The 15,680-nt window shown below is 53.1% G+C and overlaps 1 protein-coding gene and 1 pseudogene across 3 annotated transcripts in view; one reads left to right on the top strand and one right to left on the bottom strand.

Annotated features, from left to right (window-relative positions):
* Positions 1-813: 813 nt before the first annotated feature.
* The window catches only part of GNB1L (G protein subunit beta 1 like), a 66,515-nt gene continuing 51,648 nt past the window's right edge, over positions 814-15,680 (bottom strand). For all 3 annotated transcript variants that reach the window (XM_063662850.1, XM_054469230.2, XM_063662851.1), the window contains 2 exons: positions 15,184-15,399; positions 814-1,360 (listed from right to left, as the gene is read on the bottom strand). In XM_063662850.1, coding sequence (XP_063518920.1) covers positions 1,109-1,360; positions 15,184-15,399 — 468 coding nt within the window. In that variant the 3' untranslated portion in view covers positions 814-1,108. The remainder of the gene's footprint in view (positions 1,361-15,183; positions 15,400-15,680) is intronic.
* LOC134739264 (large ribosomal subunit protein eL8-like) lies at positions 5,423-9,787 on the top strand (annotated as a pseudogene).

The following is a 15,680-nucleotide window of genomic DNA, read 5'->3' as shown; positions in this document are numbered from 1 at the left end:
GGGGTCCCAAGGAGCATCGGCAGGGCCTTACAGGGCAACTGCCTCAAGGGAGGCCACCCTGGGCCTTCAGCTAAAGGGGCTCTTCCGGCAGTCCGGGCAGACACAGGCGTTTGTGGTCCCAGCTTCTCTGGATCTGCCCATGGGCCCCACTCCAATATTCAGGGTCACGGTTTTTTCCCAATCAACACCCGCTTTTAGGAGGAGACGACCGACCAGGCTGGGCCCGGCTGCATGCAGTGTGAGGCTCTGGCTGCTAAGTCCTGTTCTTGCTGTGTTGTGTCCTGGGGGCCGCCCTGTGTGCAGCCGCAGCTGTGACTGTGGTCTTGGCCACTGTGAGGCGGTGCTTGTCACACTCCCTCGCTGCTCTCGTGCCTTTTGCCCAGCACTCACCTGGAGGCGCACCCTGCGCGCCTTCCCCACTGCTCCCTCTCTGGGCAGGCGTGCCCTCCCGGATCCCACATCGGGCCTGGCCCTGTGCGCTGCAAGCTCCCCTTGCCGTCCCTCACAGGCACCTTTCTCTGCTTCACTCTTTAGGGAGTTCAGTTACTTCCTGATCCTGACCCTGGCCTCAACCTGTGTGTTGGGAGCTCCTGGCCTCCTCGGGGTGAGGGGTCATGTGGACATCGACAGGCAGCTGTGGTTGGGGCCCATCATCTCCTGAGGCCTGGCCCAGGAAATCCACACTCGAGGTGGCCCATTCAATAGCAGGTGTGAGGGTGGGGCTGAGCATCCTGCCTGGTGGGGGTCTGAGGGCACCGATGCTAAGTGGGGGACCAGGGCCTCCTCAGGGAGCTCCCACCTCAAGCCTGCAACTTGGCAATGGAAATTTATTATAAAATACCCTCAGCTGGCAACACAGCAGGCCCAAGCCAACGTCTCCTGCAGGCCTCGGATGGCCAGGGCTCTGGCTGGCCCCCAGAGTCACCGTCCTGTGATAAGGCACTCCACAAAAGGAAACACCAACCTCGTGAAGACAGCGGGGACTCCATGGTCCTTGGGCCATGACTTGCTGATTCCTCAGAGGCCCTTGAGGTTTCAGGTCAAGGCTGGGGCCTGATGCCCACCTCCCTGCCCGCCCTTCTCGTCTCCCGGGAAGGGACTGGGTGAGTCATGCGCGTGGGTAGAGTGACCAGAGGCTGATCCGCTGATCCTTGGAGCCCGCGGCCAGCAAGCCATTGGCGGCGAAGGCCACGCACTGGACAGTGGCGCTGTGGAAGGCCAGCACGGCCAGCGGCTGCATCGTCCGCCAGTGGAACACACGGATGCGGTGGTCCCAGCCTGCGGTGGCCAGGATCTTGCGGTCTGGCCGGATCGTGACCTCGGCGATCCCGGGATTGATGAGTTCATGAGTCCCACGCACCTGTGAGAGTGGGGAGAGGTGTTAGGCCATTCCTTAAGCCCACGAGGCAGTGCTGCCCCTGGCACCCCACCTGCAGCTGGAACCAGGAGAGACGCAGGCCCACAGGCCTGGGATGTGAGGGCCACACACTCCCACCCAGCTGACCTCCCACTCTTCCTAAGGCCACGATGAGGGACTCCAGCCCTCCCCTCAGAGTGCTCTTTGGCCCTGCCCTGCTGCTCCTCGCACCAGCTCTGACCAACTCCTTCCCCAGTCAGAGAGCAGCAGAGACAGGGAGGTCCCAGCTGCAGGAGAGGAGCTGGGTCCCAGGGCCCCTCACCCCGGGGAAGCCACTGCACCCTAGTGCCTAGCGAGAGGCCATGTCCCGGGCTTGATGGCAGCAGAACGCTGGTACTCCTCCCAGAAGAACCTCACAACCACCCAAAGCTGACGAGGGTGAGAAATACAAAGTCCATCTTCAGCAAAACCCTGAGGTATGTGAACCCCCAAGCTCGACAGGGCTGGGAGTGCTGCCAAGAGCAAGACCCAGTGGGGGGTTGGCAGGATGAGGGGGGGGACGAGGGGGAGACGCCCTGGAGGCGGCAGGAGCCACACAGTGCACCTTGCCCGGTGGGGGCAACATCCCCGGCTGGGTTCTGAGAGGGGGTGGGGCACTGCACAAGACCCGGAGCCACACAGGCAGGTCCTATGTGCACGGGGCCGTCAGAGTGCTGGCCTCTTCCTGGGCCGCGCTGGGTGCACAGTAAGCCTCCTGCCCTGACCCCTCCCTGACATTCTTCTCCTACAGCGAGTAGGGAGCTGGGAGGTGGGGGATTAGTGCTGCCTCTGTGGCCACCGCACTTCTTGGTTCCACAGGGCTGTCCCATGTGCTGCAGGGCACTTGGCACCTCTGTGCCCACACACTGAATGATAGAGGCACTTTGCCACCATGATGACAAGCAACAAGGGCCACTTCCTTCCAAATCAGCCCCATGCACTGCGAGCTTTCCATCAGCACCGTTTTCTCTAAGGGCCTCCTGATGGGGCCACGCTGCCCTCAGTTGAGAATCACACACCTCTGCAGAGATAGCACAAGGAAAAAGGAAGAAGAAACAGGAAAAACAATGGCAACATTCAGCAGAGGCCAATGGAAACTGTCACCAAGCAGTGCTGTCATAAATTAACAAAAGAAAACTTGATGAATTCAGCTCTGGCTCTGCATCTGCTCTGTAAAACCAGAACCCAAAGCAGCAGAACGCAGAGGAGGAAAGCTGACCTGCCAGAGCGCAGGGGAGAAATGGAAGAAAAACTCAAAGCAATGAAGGAGAGTCAGCAGCAGCAGCAGCGACCCTAACAGGACAGCCAGACACAAAAGGCAGGAATGATGGAGAATGAGCAGAATGTGCTGGGCATGGTGGCTCATGCCTGTAATCCCAGCACTTTGGGAGGCTGAGGTGGGAGGGTTGCTTGAGTCCAAGAGTTTGAGACAAGCCTGAGTAAAACAGCAAGACCTCCATCTCTGTAAGAATTTTTTAAAACATTAATTGGGGGTGGTGGCATGTGCCTGTAATCCCACCTACTCAGCAGGAGGATCACCTGAGCCCAGGAGATGGAAGTTGCAGTGAGCTGAGATCACTGCCACTGCACTCCTGCCTGGGCGACAGAGTGAGCCCCTGTCTCAAAAAAAAAAAAAAAAAAAAAAGATAAGCTCTAATAAAATTATTAGACTTCATAGCTAAAAAACTTTTGGTGGCCAGACAAAAAGACCATGTTGATGATGAGGGTGCCGTTTAGGCCGTCCTCCGAACGCCCCACAGCCACATAGGTGCCAAAGGATGACGGAGTGATGCCTGCAAGGCTGAGGAGGAAAGCGAGGTCCAAGTATTTTATATCCAGCCAAACTGTCGCTCAACTGTAAAAACAACAGACCAACATTTCTGAACATGTAAGAACTCAGAGAATCCTGCACGCATAAGCTGTTCTTGAAGGACTAGAAGATTAACTCCAGTCTCATAAGAGATAACTGGAGAACTGCAGCAAATGGTCTGGCAGGGAGCACTGGACCCACTTGCCTATAGGATCAGCTCTAAGACAATATGGGGATTATGGCTATGGAACCAGTTATATAACTCACAGAAATATAGGAGGCACTGAGAGAGATGGGATGGTTGTTAAGTTCACTGATTAACTCAGCTTTTGTCCTTTGGGGCCAAAGATATAATAGTCAACCTCATCCCCGAGAGATTATCTGAGAACCCCCCCACCATAAGTAATGACAAAAATAGCATTATTTCCTTCTCCTCTCCCACCTCACTGTAGGTGCCTATGTTTCCTTGTATAGCTGCATAAAGTAAAAAAAAGATCTAAATATACTCAACAGGCTGAGTGTGGTGGCTCATGTTTGTAATCCCAGCTGCTTGGGAGGCAAAGACAGGAGGATTGTTTGAGGCTGGGAGTTTGAGGCTGTAGTAAGCTAAGATCACACCATTGCACTCCAGCCTGGGCAACAGAGTGAGACCCTGTCTTTAAAAAACATTACAAGTTAGCCAGGTGTGGTCGTGTAGTCCCAGCTACTTGGGAGGTTGAGGTTGGAAGATCATTTGAGTCTAGGTTTATGATTGAATTTCAAAGTAAAATCTAAAATCTATGCTGTGTACAAGGGAGATGCCAAAGGAACTCTTGGCAAAGATATACTGGGAAAATGCAAATAAGAAGAACACGGTAATCTGAATAATAGGAACATTTGAATTCAGGGCCAAAGTATTAGGTAAGATTATATAAAATACTTAACAATGACAAAGAGTACAATTCCCAATGAAGAGCCATATAATCCCAGCACTTTGGGAGGCCAAGGCAGGAGGACTGCCTGAGCCCAGGAGTTCAAGACCAGCCTGGGCAACATATAGAGATCCTGTCTTTACAAAAAAAAAAAATTTAATTAGCCATGCATGCTGGCATGCACCTGTAGTCCCAGCTTATTGGGAGGCTGAGGTGGAAGGATTGCTTAAGCCCAGGAGTTTGAGGCTGCAGTGAGCTGTGATCATACCACTGTACTCCAGCCTGGGTGACAGAGCAAGACCTTGTGCTCCCCATCCCCCAAAATAACTGTAAATATCTGTTTAGCCAGTAAACTGACATATCATCCATAAAGCAAGAACAATAGGAAAGTGTCTATAATTGAGAAACTGGTACCAGACTAGTCCTCTTGCTGCAAACAACCATAAAAAGTGGACAAAATACACAAGGCAACTGTTTACAGGCAGGAAACACTAGGCAGAGAAGGGCAGCTGATGAGGTGGGCCTCCCAAATGCCCCCACAGCGCTCTGCCTGGAGACAATGCCATGAGCATGAAGTCCAGGCAGAACATAGTGGTCACATTAAGCTGAGGAGGCAGGGATCATAATCTGCAGCAGCCAGAGGGCTGAAATCCATGGGGCAAGGCAAAGGAACAGAGGCAGCTGAAGATTGTCTGAGGGGTCCCCTATGAGTCTTGTGTGAGGCCTGGACTGTGCATGCTCATGGTGGACTCCACAGGGCTTACCAGAGCTGCACAGTTAAACAGAACAAGTTCAAGAGGTCAACAGTGCTGGGGGTCCAGTCAGCCTGAGTGTGAAGACTATGTGACAGCCTGAGACCAGCTGAGCTAACAGAATGGCTTCACTTCAGGAATAGGATTCTATCTTAGAGTATGGCCTACCCTAGATCTACCAGAACAAAACTAGAAACCAAGCCCTGACAAGGTCTGCAGGAGAGGCAGAGTTTGGAAGTTGAGTTCCACCCCACTTAACAAGCCTGGGAATGAACTTTCCACAGACCTGCCCTAACAAAGCCAAAAGCCAAGCCTGCACAAGCTCAAGGTGAATAGTCAGTAACTGAACTCCATGCCGGAATGAAAGCAAACACTCTTCAGAGCAAAATAACAGAACCCAGAGATTCAGGATATATCATTTACCATGTCTGGCACACAAACAGCAAATTACTAGACATGCTAAGAAGCAGGAATATATGACCCATAGTCAAGGGGAAAAAGCAGTTAATAGAAACTGACCCCAAAATGGCAGAGATGTTGAACATATCAGATAAAGACTTTAAAGAAACTACTTAAATATGTTTAAAAAATGAAAGGAGCTCTCTCTTCCTGCCGCCCGAGATGCTGAAAGGAAAGAAGGCCAAGGGAAAGAAGGTGGCTCCGGCCCCTGCTGTCGTGAAGAAGCAGGAGGCTAAGAAAGTGGTGAATGCCCTGTTTGAGAAAAGGCCTAAGAATTTTGGCATCAGACAGGACATCCAGCCCAAAAGAGACCTCACCCACTTTGTGAAATGGCCCTGCTATATCAGGTTGCAGGGGCAGAGAGCCATCCTCTATAAGCAGCTGAAAGTGCCTCCTGCGATTAAACAGTTCACCTAGGCCCTGGATCGCCAAACAGCTTACTCAGCTGCTTAAGCTGGCCCACAAGTACAGACCAGAGACAAAGCAAGAGAAGAAGCAGAGTACTGTTGGCCCGGGCCGAGAAGAAAGCTGCTGGCAAAGGGGACGTCCCCACCAAGAGACCACCTGTCCTTCGAGCAGGAGTTAACATCGTCACCATCTTGGTGGAGAACAAGAAAGCTCAGCTGGTGGTGATTGCACACGATGCGGATCCCATCGAGCTGGTTGTCTTCTTGCCTGCCTTGTGTCGTAAAATGGGGGTCCCTTACTGCATTATCAAGGGGAAGGCAAGACTGGGACATCTAGTCCACAGGAAGACCTGCACCACTGTCGCCTTCACACAGGTGAACTCGCAAGACAAAGCCGCTTTGGCTAAGCTGGTGGAAGCTATCAGGACCAATTACAACGACAGAAACGATGAGATCCGCTGTCACTGGGGTGGCAACGTCCTGGGTCCTAAGTCTGTGGCTTGTATCGCCAAGCTCGAAAAGGCAAAGGCTAAAGAACTTGCCACTAAACTGGGTTAAATGTACACTGTTGAGTTTTCTGTACATTAAAATAATTAAAATAATACAAATTTTCCTTCAAAAAAAAATGAAAGTGTATTCAAATAATTACCCAAAAAATTGTCTTGAGTGAGCAAATAGGAACTCTTAGCAGAGAAATGGAAATTATAAAAAAGAGTCATAATAGAAAATATAGAACTGGAAAGCTCAATACTGAAATGAAAAATGTATTGAATAGGCTTAACAGTAGATTGAAAATATATATTTTTTAAAGTCAGTGAACTAGAAGACAGATCAACAGACATTGCCCAATCTGAAGAGGAGAGAAAAAACGACTGAACCAAAACAAACAGAGCCTCAGGGGGCTGTGGGATGCTATCAAACTGTGTAACTCATAGAAGCCCCAGAAGGAGGAGAAAGTGAAAATGGTCAAGAAAAAACAGTGGCTGGATATTTCTCAATTTTAATATATAGATGAATATACAGATGAAAAGCTCAGCAGAACCCAATCAGGACAAGAAGAAAAATCTATCTAGGCACATGATAGTCAAACTACTGAAAACCACAGATTAAAAAAAAAAAATCTTGAAAGCAGCCACGGAGCAAGACATATTACATGCATGGGAATGATAGGATATCACGAGTTCTCATCAGAAACAATGGAACATCTTTACAGGGCATGAAGAAAAATAAAACTATCATTCCTAAATTCCATAGCCAGGATTCTGTAAAAATGAGGGTGATAAAGACATTTTTTAGATAAACAAAAGCTAGAGAATTTTTTGCCAGCAGAATTGCACTACAAAAAAATGTGAGAAGATACTTGGGTCTACAGGATGAGCACCAGAAATGGCAAAGGGGTGAGTAAATGTAACATGTTATGTTTTTTATTTCTTGTAAGTTTTTTTTTAAAACTGATGATTTAAAGGAAAACTGGCCAAATGCAGTGGCTCATGCCCTTAATCCCAGCCTGTGGGATTGCTTGAACCTAGGAGTTCAAGGCCAGCCTGGGCAACATAGTGAGACCCTATCTCTACAAAAACTTATCCAGGCATGGTGATAGGTGCCTGTAGTCCCAACTACTCGGGAGGCTGAGGCAGGGGTTTGAGGGTGCAGTGAGCTGTGATTGCACCACTGCACCCCAGCCTGGGTGACAGAGCAAGACCTTGCCTCAAAGAAAAGGGAAACTAATATCGTAAGGTGCAGTTTTGAATGTGTGTAGATGTCAAGTAGATTACAACAGTCACAGAAAGACTAAAAGGGTGAGTAGAAGGGATTGCACCAGCACAAGGTCATCATGTTTGTGAGGCGGGATGTGAGCAACACTGATTCTAAGGAGGCTTTGAGAAGGTTGCACACTCTTGGAGTGCAACCACTTAGGAACAAAAGTGGCAAGAGGTCTAGCTAAGAAGCCAAGAGAGGAAACAAAACAGAATACTAAAAAATAAATATTTGATTACCACAAAAGAAGGTAGGAAAGGAGGAAAAGTGGTCAAAAATGGAAGCGACAAGTAGAAAATAAGTATAGAGGTGTTAGACTTAATCCCAGACATGTCAATAATTACAGTGAATGCAAACAGACTAAGTGCACCAGTTAAAGGGCAGAGATTGTCAGAAAGCATCACAAAGCAAGACACATCTGTCTGCTAGAGATGCTTTTTATTGGGAGGCCAAGGCAGACAGATCAAGAGGTCAAGAGATCGAGACCATCCTGGCCAACATGGTGAAACCCCGTCTCTACTAAAAATACAAAAATTAGCCGGGTGTGGTGGCGTGTGCCTGTAATCCCAGCTACTCGAGAGGCTGAGGCAGGAGAATCACTCGAACCTGGGAGGCGGAGGTTGCAGTGAGCCGAGATCACGCCATTGCACTCCAGCCTGGTGACAGAGTGAGACTCCGTCTCAAAAAAATAAAATAATAAAATAAAATAAAATAAAAGATGCTTTTTAAATATCAAGAGGTCAGGACAGGTTGAAAGTAGAAGCAAGGAGAAAAATGCAAAGGGCAAACCTAAGAAAGTCGATGCTACTGTTTAGTATCAGACAAAGCCAACTTCAAGACAAAGAGCATTACAAGAGACAAGGGATACTTTGTGCTGAGAAAAAGGCTCTGCACCAAGACGAGGTGACATCTCAGCACCTATATACCCACACTCAGCCCCAGAGCTTCAAAGCTCATGAAGCAAAACTGGCAGAGACAAAGAAACAGGCACGTTTGCAATCACAGTTAAAGATTTTAAGAGCCTTCTCTGCGTAACTGGTAAAAAAAAAAAACGAAAAAAAAAAAACAAAAAAAAACTAGACCAAAAGATCGGTAAGGATATTAAAGACTGGAACCACGTCCACTGACCTGGGTCAGGCTGACGGAAGGCTCCACCCCACAACTGCGGAACACACGCTCCTTTCAAGTCCATGTGGTGCACTCCCTGAGACACGCCATGTGCTGGGTCGAAAACAAGCCTCCATAAATTTCTAAACACTGCATTTGCACTGCGTGCATTCACTGACAACAGAATTAAGCTAGATTAAAGATATAGCTACAAAATCAACGAATATTTGGAAATTAAATAACATACCCCCACCAAGGAACCTACAGATCAAAGAGGAAATCACAATATTCTGAACTGAATTAAAATGAAGACACAGTAAGTCAAAGCCAATGAGACTGAGTCACATGGAAGGTGGCCAGGCTGGGAGCTGAATTCTCAGCAGCCCAGGGAAGTGGCAGGACCTAGACCCATGGCCCAGCAGCTGCTGCTGCTCAGAGAACGGCCCCTCGGCATCCAGGCCCGTGCATCAGAGGCCACCAGCACAGCCACCAAGAGGCCCCTGCCCGAGGAATCCATAAAGGATGCGCTTTTTGGCTTCCAGAGGAGGTCTTCAGATGTAAGAACGCCCAGGGCAACGCTCACACATGAAATGCAACCATCGACGTGAGAACTGGCTCCATAAGAGATGTGTCTACACCTGGAGGGCCAGGAAGGTTGGAGGTAAAATGATTAAAATGTAAAGGCTATAAAGGGAAGTAGTGACCAAAAGAAACCTGGACTGAGCCATATTAATAGTTGGAAAAATAGGCTTTGGGGCAAATGTCCTTTCTAGAGATGATGAAGGGGAATGAAGAAAAGACCTCATTCACCAGGAAATCACCATTTTAAACTGGCATGTTCCTAGGCCAGCTTCAAAGTGCATAAAGCAAATACAGACAGGGCCCCAGCAAAAGGGAACAGGACAGGCCTGTCTGCGCCTGCTGGGGACCCTGGTCACCTGCAGGATGTCTTAAAGGCCTAAGAATCAGTGGACACGGGCCTGGCGCTCACGTGTGCAGCGGGGCGTCTGACAACCAGCACCGCCTCCCTGGCACATGTGCAATGCTTATGAAAACTGGACAGCCCCGCATTTCAAAGAACTGATATCATTCAGACCTTGTTCCCAGACCACAATGTTAATTAAGTTAGAAATTGAAAACTAAAAAATAACTGGGGGAAAAAAATCAAACATTCAGAACCATAAAAACATTCTAATTAACTCAGCAGCCAGAGAACAAATAAAAATGGGGTCTTTGTGTCAAATGAGGAATATGGAAAAAAAATAATAAAAATGGGGTCTGCCTGGAAGTGAGGGGAGGAAGACAATGTCTTCTTGCACCAGGGAGCCCAGCTGGACAGTCACCTGTGGAAACAGGCTCCATGTGGGGCTGGCAAGGGAAGGCTGAGTGCCGATGGGCTGTGCACCTGACCTCAGGCAGGGCAGCAGATGCAACCCAGGGGACATGGGATGGAGGGAGAGCATGGCAAGGACAGAAACAATGAACAGAAAGATAGAAATGCTCAAGGACAAACACATACAAGACTGATCAGGAATAAAGCAGGGACAGAGCTTTGAATGCGGCAGAAATTTAAACAATCATCACAAGCAATCCAAAAAAGGTCACTAGGAATACAACCTTGAGGATTTGTATGCCCACAGACAAATTCCTAGAAAAATTCCCCAAATCAGGAAACCTAAATTAGTCCACAAAGAAAACAACCCGGGCAGAGAAAATAACTGCCCAGTAATGGTGCAGGCAAAGACCAGCCTACAGTCACTCACGACCCCCCACCTCCACCGCCCAAATGTGTCCATCCATCGGGAGAAGAGGGGACGCTCCCTACCAGCTCCCTGAGCCTGGGGCTCCTGTCACTAGGCAGGTGGTGGGAGAGGGAGGTCCAGGTCCGTCTGTGGCCCTGGGCAGTTCTGGCCCAGCCCAGCAGAGTGGGTGGAGCACATGTCACACATTGGGGGGGTGGGGGGTGCAGGCGGTGATTTCAAGACTTTTCCCTGAGATTCAGGGACAGACTGAGGATTTTAGTTGTTTTAATGTTTAAGAAAACTCCAACAATGCAATGAACAGATTCAAGAAGAAAACCTGTATGAGTCGGAGAGATGTAGTGAGATCATTTAGTGACATCAGGCACCCATTCAAGACCCAGATTCTTTCCCCAGGAGGGGTGGGAGGAGCCTCGCCTGGTGAGATGCCACCAAACAACCCACAGCCAGCGCAGCCCTCATCCCGGCCTGGGATACCACCGCCTGCGCCCCCGACACTGCTCTAGGCTCCTGGCCAGTGAGGTCAGCGCCTTGCCATGCCCTCAGCCACCTTGCCGTCCTACCTCAACACCAGCTTGTCTCTCAAGGCCAAGCCCCTGCAAGCCTATCATCCTGCCCTTTCAAGGCCTCTCCAGGGCCCGGGGCCCCCCGGTTCATGGACTTACCAAGGCCTGCAGCCCTGACCCCTCTCATGGCCCCTCCCCTCCCACCGCACACTGTAACCAGCACAGTCCCAGCACATCCCAGACACTCTGCCTGTCCTCTACCTCTCTTGCCTGGCAGACCTTGGCTCTGGGGGTCTCGGCGGTATCCTGCCTGTGCACACACAAGCAGCTGAATGTGCTGCAGCACGACACACAGCCATTGATTGGCAACCGCAAGCCCAGGCTGGCCTCAGTGTCCAGAGCACCCGGCCTCGGCGCTGCCTCCCCTCCCTTCACACCAGCCCCTGCCTCCCCACTTGGCTCCCTGTGACCCGGCTAAGGGGCCGTCAAGGCCAGCACCTGCTGCACGGGGCCGTGAGGGGATGCTGGCATGTACCTGTCATGCGTGTGGGGTTCGCCGCCTGTGCTTGCAGACCCAGGAGCCCCTCCCCAGCTCTCAGGGACCAGAACACAGTGGCCCAGGGAAGGAACTGGCGGCTGGGAAGAACAGGAGGCTGATTTGACGCCATCGTCACTGTCACCCATTTCTCTCCTGTGACCTCTGCCCTAAGTCAGTGGTAGAGAGGGGACACCAGGCCCCACGCCATGGGCCTCACTGGAAGCCACTGCGGCCTGCTCAGGGCCCTCTTGATAGGAATTTGCTGGCAGGTCCTTCCCAGGGAGAAAAGAGCTGCCAAATGCCTGGAGCCACAGGTGTGTGGCGGGGTTTCCGTAGAAGTCCTGACCAGGGATCTTCACCTGTGGGAGGCTGAGATGCCTAGTTCCTCCTGCCCAGCTCCTGCCCAGCAGCCTGGCTGTGCCTACCCACCAGCCAGGCGGCCACTGCCTGCAGGGACAGGAGCGACCCCACACCCACCTCAGCCATTCTCAGAAAGCAGTGACAGCATCAAGGTAAAGAAAACCAGGTTCAAGGACCAGCTTCCCGCAGGAAATGAGGACGATGCGGGAAGCCTGGTGGGGCCTTCTGGAGAAAGACTAGGGCCTGCTCCAGCCCTGTGTTCCTGAAGAAGAGGAGGACTGGTCCTGGCCCTGCAGTGACGGCAGCCAGGGCCCTGCACTACCGTGCTCCTGATGGCAGATGGAACCATGTCCACGCCCTGCACAAGCCTCCCCTCCTGATGCGATGCACACGGAGCTGACCCGGGGCCCTTTGGCCTCCCTCCTGGCTGCCCAGCAGCTCTGCTACTGCCCTCTAAAGGGAAGCCTCTGGCAGACGGCACAGCAGCCACCACTGCTGTGCAGATGGGAGCGCAGCTGGGACACCTGGCCATGTCTCGTGGGAGAGCCACGGTTGGTCCGCTTCCCAGGCCAGGCTGCCTGGGGTGGGGGAGCCTCATTATTACTTAAAGGCCTAAGAATATGGCTGGCTGTAAATCAGTCCCCACTTCAAGGCTGTGGGCGCTACCCCAAAATGTGGGAGGGAGAGGGCCTGCGTACCACCTGTATCTGATGACAACGCAGGCTCTAACTGCGACAGCTCACGGGAAAGCCACCTCAACAAGGCAGGCTCAGGGCTCCAGTCACCACTCGCCCCCGAGGCACTCTCAGGTGGCATCCTGACGTGGGCAGCCTCCTCGTCACCACCGCGGCCCCTGGCCAAGCCCCAGCCTGGACCTGGGCCTTCCAGGAAGGACCTCTGGCCACCAGTGGCTCTCGTAGCGCATGACCTCAGGTGCCAGGAATGCGTGGTGCGGCGAGGCCACCATCTGGTTCCGATTACCCATGCTCTGCTCCGGGAACCTCATTCGCGTCTCTACTCCCAGCACCCGCCGGGGGGAGACTGATCTGGGCTCATGAGAAGCTTCGGCAAGAGGGTACGAGGGACACACAGCCGCGCCCACGTGGCTCTTGGCCGAGGAGTCATAGTGCAGGCGGTGGGTGAGGACACCTGTGGGTGCTGAGGACCTTCGGTCACCTTGCTTGCTCCCGGGCGGCAAGAACGCTCTCAGGCAGCTCACCTCCGAAAGCGGCCCCAGAGGCTTTCCCTGAGGCCGGGGCTTTACAGAACCTGCAATCTCCAGGGCCTCTAGGATCAACGTTAAGATGTGACATTGGGCAGAGGGTGGCGCGTCAGCCTCTCCGGCTCCCTGTCCCGTCCCCGGAGTCGCCTGTCCCCTCCAGGCCTCCTCCTGACCCATGCCACACAGGGCTCAGCAGGGGAAGCGCCTCTCCTTCGATGTGCACCACGGGCCGATGCCCTGCCCAGCACGCCACAGCCACGCCAACCACTCCCTGTTCCTGGTTCTCCCTTCTGCTCTCACTTTTCAATTCATTAATACTTGGTCCCCCTTTTGCTTTAACTTTTCAATTCATCAATCCGGTCAAGTTCATCTCTGGACTGGAACATGCCCCATAAATTAGTCTTAAGTTCCAGCAGCTGTTTCCCAAACACGCCAGGAGAGACGAGGCAGATCTGGGCCAGGACGGCAGGAGGGCCCCTTCCTGGGGTCCTAGGCGCAGAGGTGGGGACTGCAGAGAAGAGCCCTCCGGGGCTCTCAGGGAAGCTGCCTGGGTCTTCAGCCCTTCGCTGTCAGGCTGGTGAAGGACAAGCCAGTGCCAAGTGAACACTGGACCCCATGGGGGCAGCCCTGCAGGATCCCTGCCAGGCTTGAGGAGGAGGGAGGGAGTACGAGGGAGACACCCCTTCCAGACATGCAGACCCAGCACCCAGAGTGGCTCAGCCTCCCAGCACCCAGAGCAGCTCAGCTTCTAGCTGCTAAGAATGGGCATCATGATGATGACACATCCACCCACCACCCAGGCCTGCTAAGCCTTAGGAGACCCTTCCTCCCAGGGAGACATGAGAAGCTCTGTCGCTTACATCACGGCCTTGTGCCCCCACCCCCAGGACAGCTGATGTATGGGTGACGGATAGACACAGCTCTCCTGCAAGTCTACCATGTGCCCACACAGGTTGGTGATGCCCACAGGGCACTGGGGCCACTCACAGAACCCCACCCCTCTGTGTATCCTGGTCTCACCAGGGCACGTCCTTCCGCAGCTCTACCATGCGCTTCAAAGACTCTGGTGGTGCCCACTCAGGGGTGGGCCTGATGGACCTGAGGTGAGCCCTCCCCACCCCACAGGGTCTAGGGCTGGGCAAGCATGAGGCGCAGCAGGCTTGCTAGGGCTGCTGGCAAGGCTGCCCTGCCTGGGGGGCCCAAGGAATGCCCTCTCTGTGGCCTCCTGTCATACAGACAGCCTGGACCACAGCCCCACAGAGAAGGGCAGCCCCGGGCCCTGTCCTTGGTGAGGCCGGGAGCTGCTGCTGCTTCTGCCAGTAGCCACCTCACGGGACATGCAGCTCCCCCTGGAGGCCCTTCACCCACTAGACTGGGCAATCTGACCACTCGTTGGCTATGGGTAAGTCTCAGGCTCCAAGACTTCTGGTGAATGGGGGCTCCTTGTCCACCCCCCAGAAACCAGGATGTACCCAGGCCACACCCAGCACCTCATCCCCCATGGTCTCTGCAGCCCCTGAGACCTGCACCAGAGTGAGACCTGGATAGGAGGATCCCCTTGCCCCCACCAGCCTGACCTGATCCCTCCCATCCCAAACAGGGCCACGTGTAGGCCAGGCCACCCTGGAGCTACAAGCCCAGACAGGGACAACATGGTGCCCCTCGAGCCATGCCAGCCAGGAGAGCCCAGGAGACAGCATGGGAAGATCTTCAGAAACCGCCAGGCGGCCCTGAGGCCTCCCAGCCTTTCTGCTGGGCTTTCCTGCTGCCCGTGAGCAATGGCCTCCCTCGGGCCAGCTCCAGACCACCACGGGGGCCGCAGCTCCTCGCAGTTTTCCACACTGGTTTTTTTTTTTTTTTTTTTTTTTGATTAATCAGTTCCTTACTGACCAAATTCCTCTGAGTTTTCACAAAGGGGTTTGAGTATTCCTGGACTCTGCGTGCCTTTCTCTAGATGGACAAGATGTGACGGCATGAACCCGAGGTCTGGGCGAAACCCAAACCATGTGAACGGTCTGCCAGCGCCCACGCCCCCTTCTTCCTGCGCCAGCCATGGACAGCCCCCCTGCACCCGCCTCCAAGTGATTAATTAGCCAGGGATCTGCAACAACTCCTCTTCATGCCTAAATATTGTTTCAGCCTATCAGACTGTTAGTGCAGAGCAGGATAAATGAGGCCTGGGGCCTGGCGCACTGACCTGCAGGGCCTGCTGCCCGTCCAGGCTCCAGACAGCCAGCGCCTTCCCCGCGGAGCCTGAGATGCCCCTGGCCTTCTGGGAGTCAAAGTCAAGGTCCATGACGGGCTCCTCATGGCAGGCGATGCGGCTGCACACCTTCTGCTCAGAGACGTCCCACAGGGCCACCGATCCATCCTCATAGCCGGCCAGAAGGAGTGGGCGGGGGCTGCAGTCGGCCTGCGGGGAACAGCAGAGCAGTCAGCTCCTGGAAGGACCCTGACTCCAGTGAGTTTCAGGGGAGAAGGGGCTCTGGAAATCTCCTGCCCCTCCTGCTGGCTGGGGCTGTTTCCCATGTCTTCCACGTGGCTGCCACAGCTCAGAAGCTCTGCACCGCCAGTGCCCTCCCACACAGCCCCTGGATGGCTGATGCTGTCAGCATGGGACTGGCACGGCTGCCCTTAGGGCACCCCAAGGACATGGGGCGGAGGGCACAGAGCCAAGCCCGAGGCCTCCCACTG

The sequence above is a fragment of the Pongo pygmaeus genome, chromosome 23, assembly GCF_028885625.2.
Source record: "Pongo pygmaeus isolate AG05252 chromosome 23, NHGRI_mPonPyg2-v2.0_pri, whole genome shotgun sequence".
Classification (NCBI taxonomy): domain Eukaryota; kingdom Metazoa; phylum Chordata; class Mammalia; order Primates; family Hominidae; genus Pongo; species Pongo pygmaeus.
This window is presented reverse-complemented; position numbering and strand designations above follow the sequence as displayed.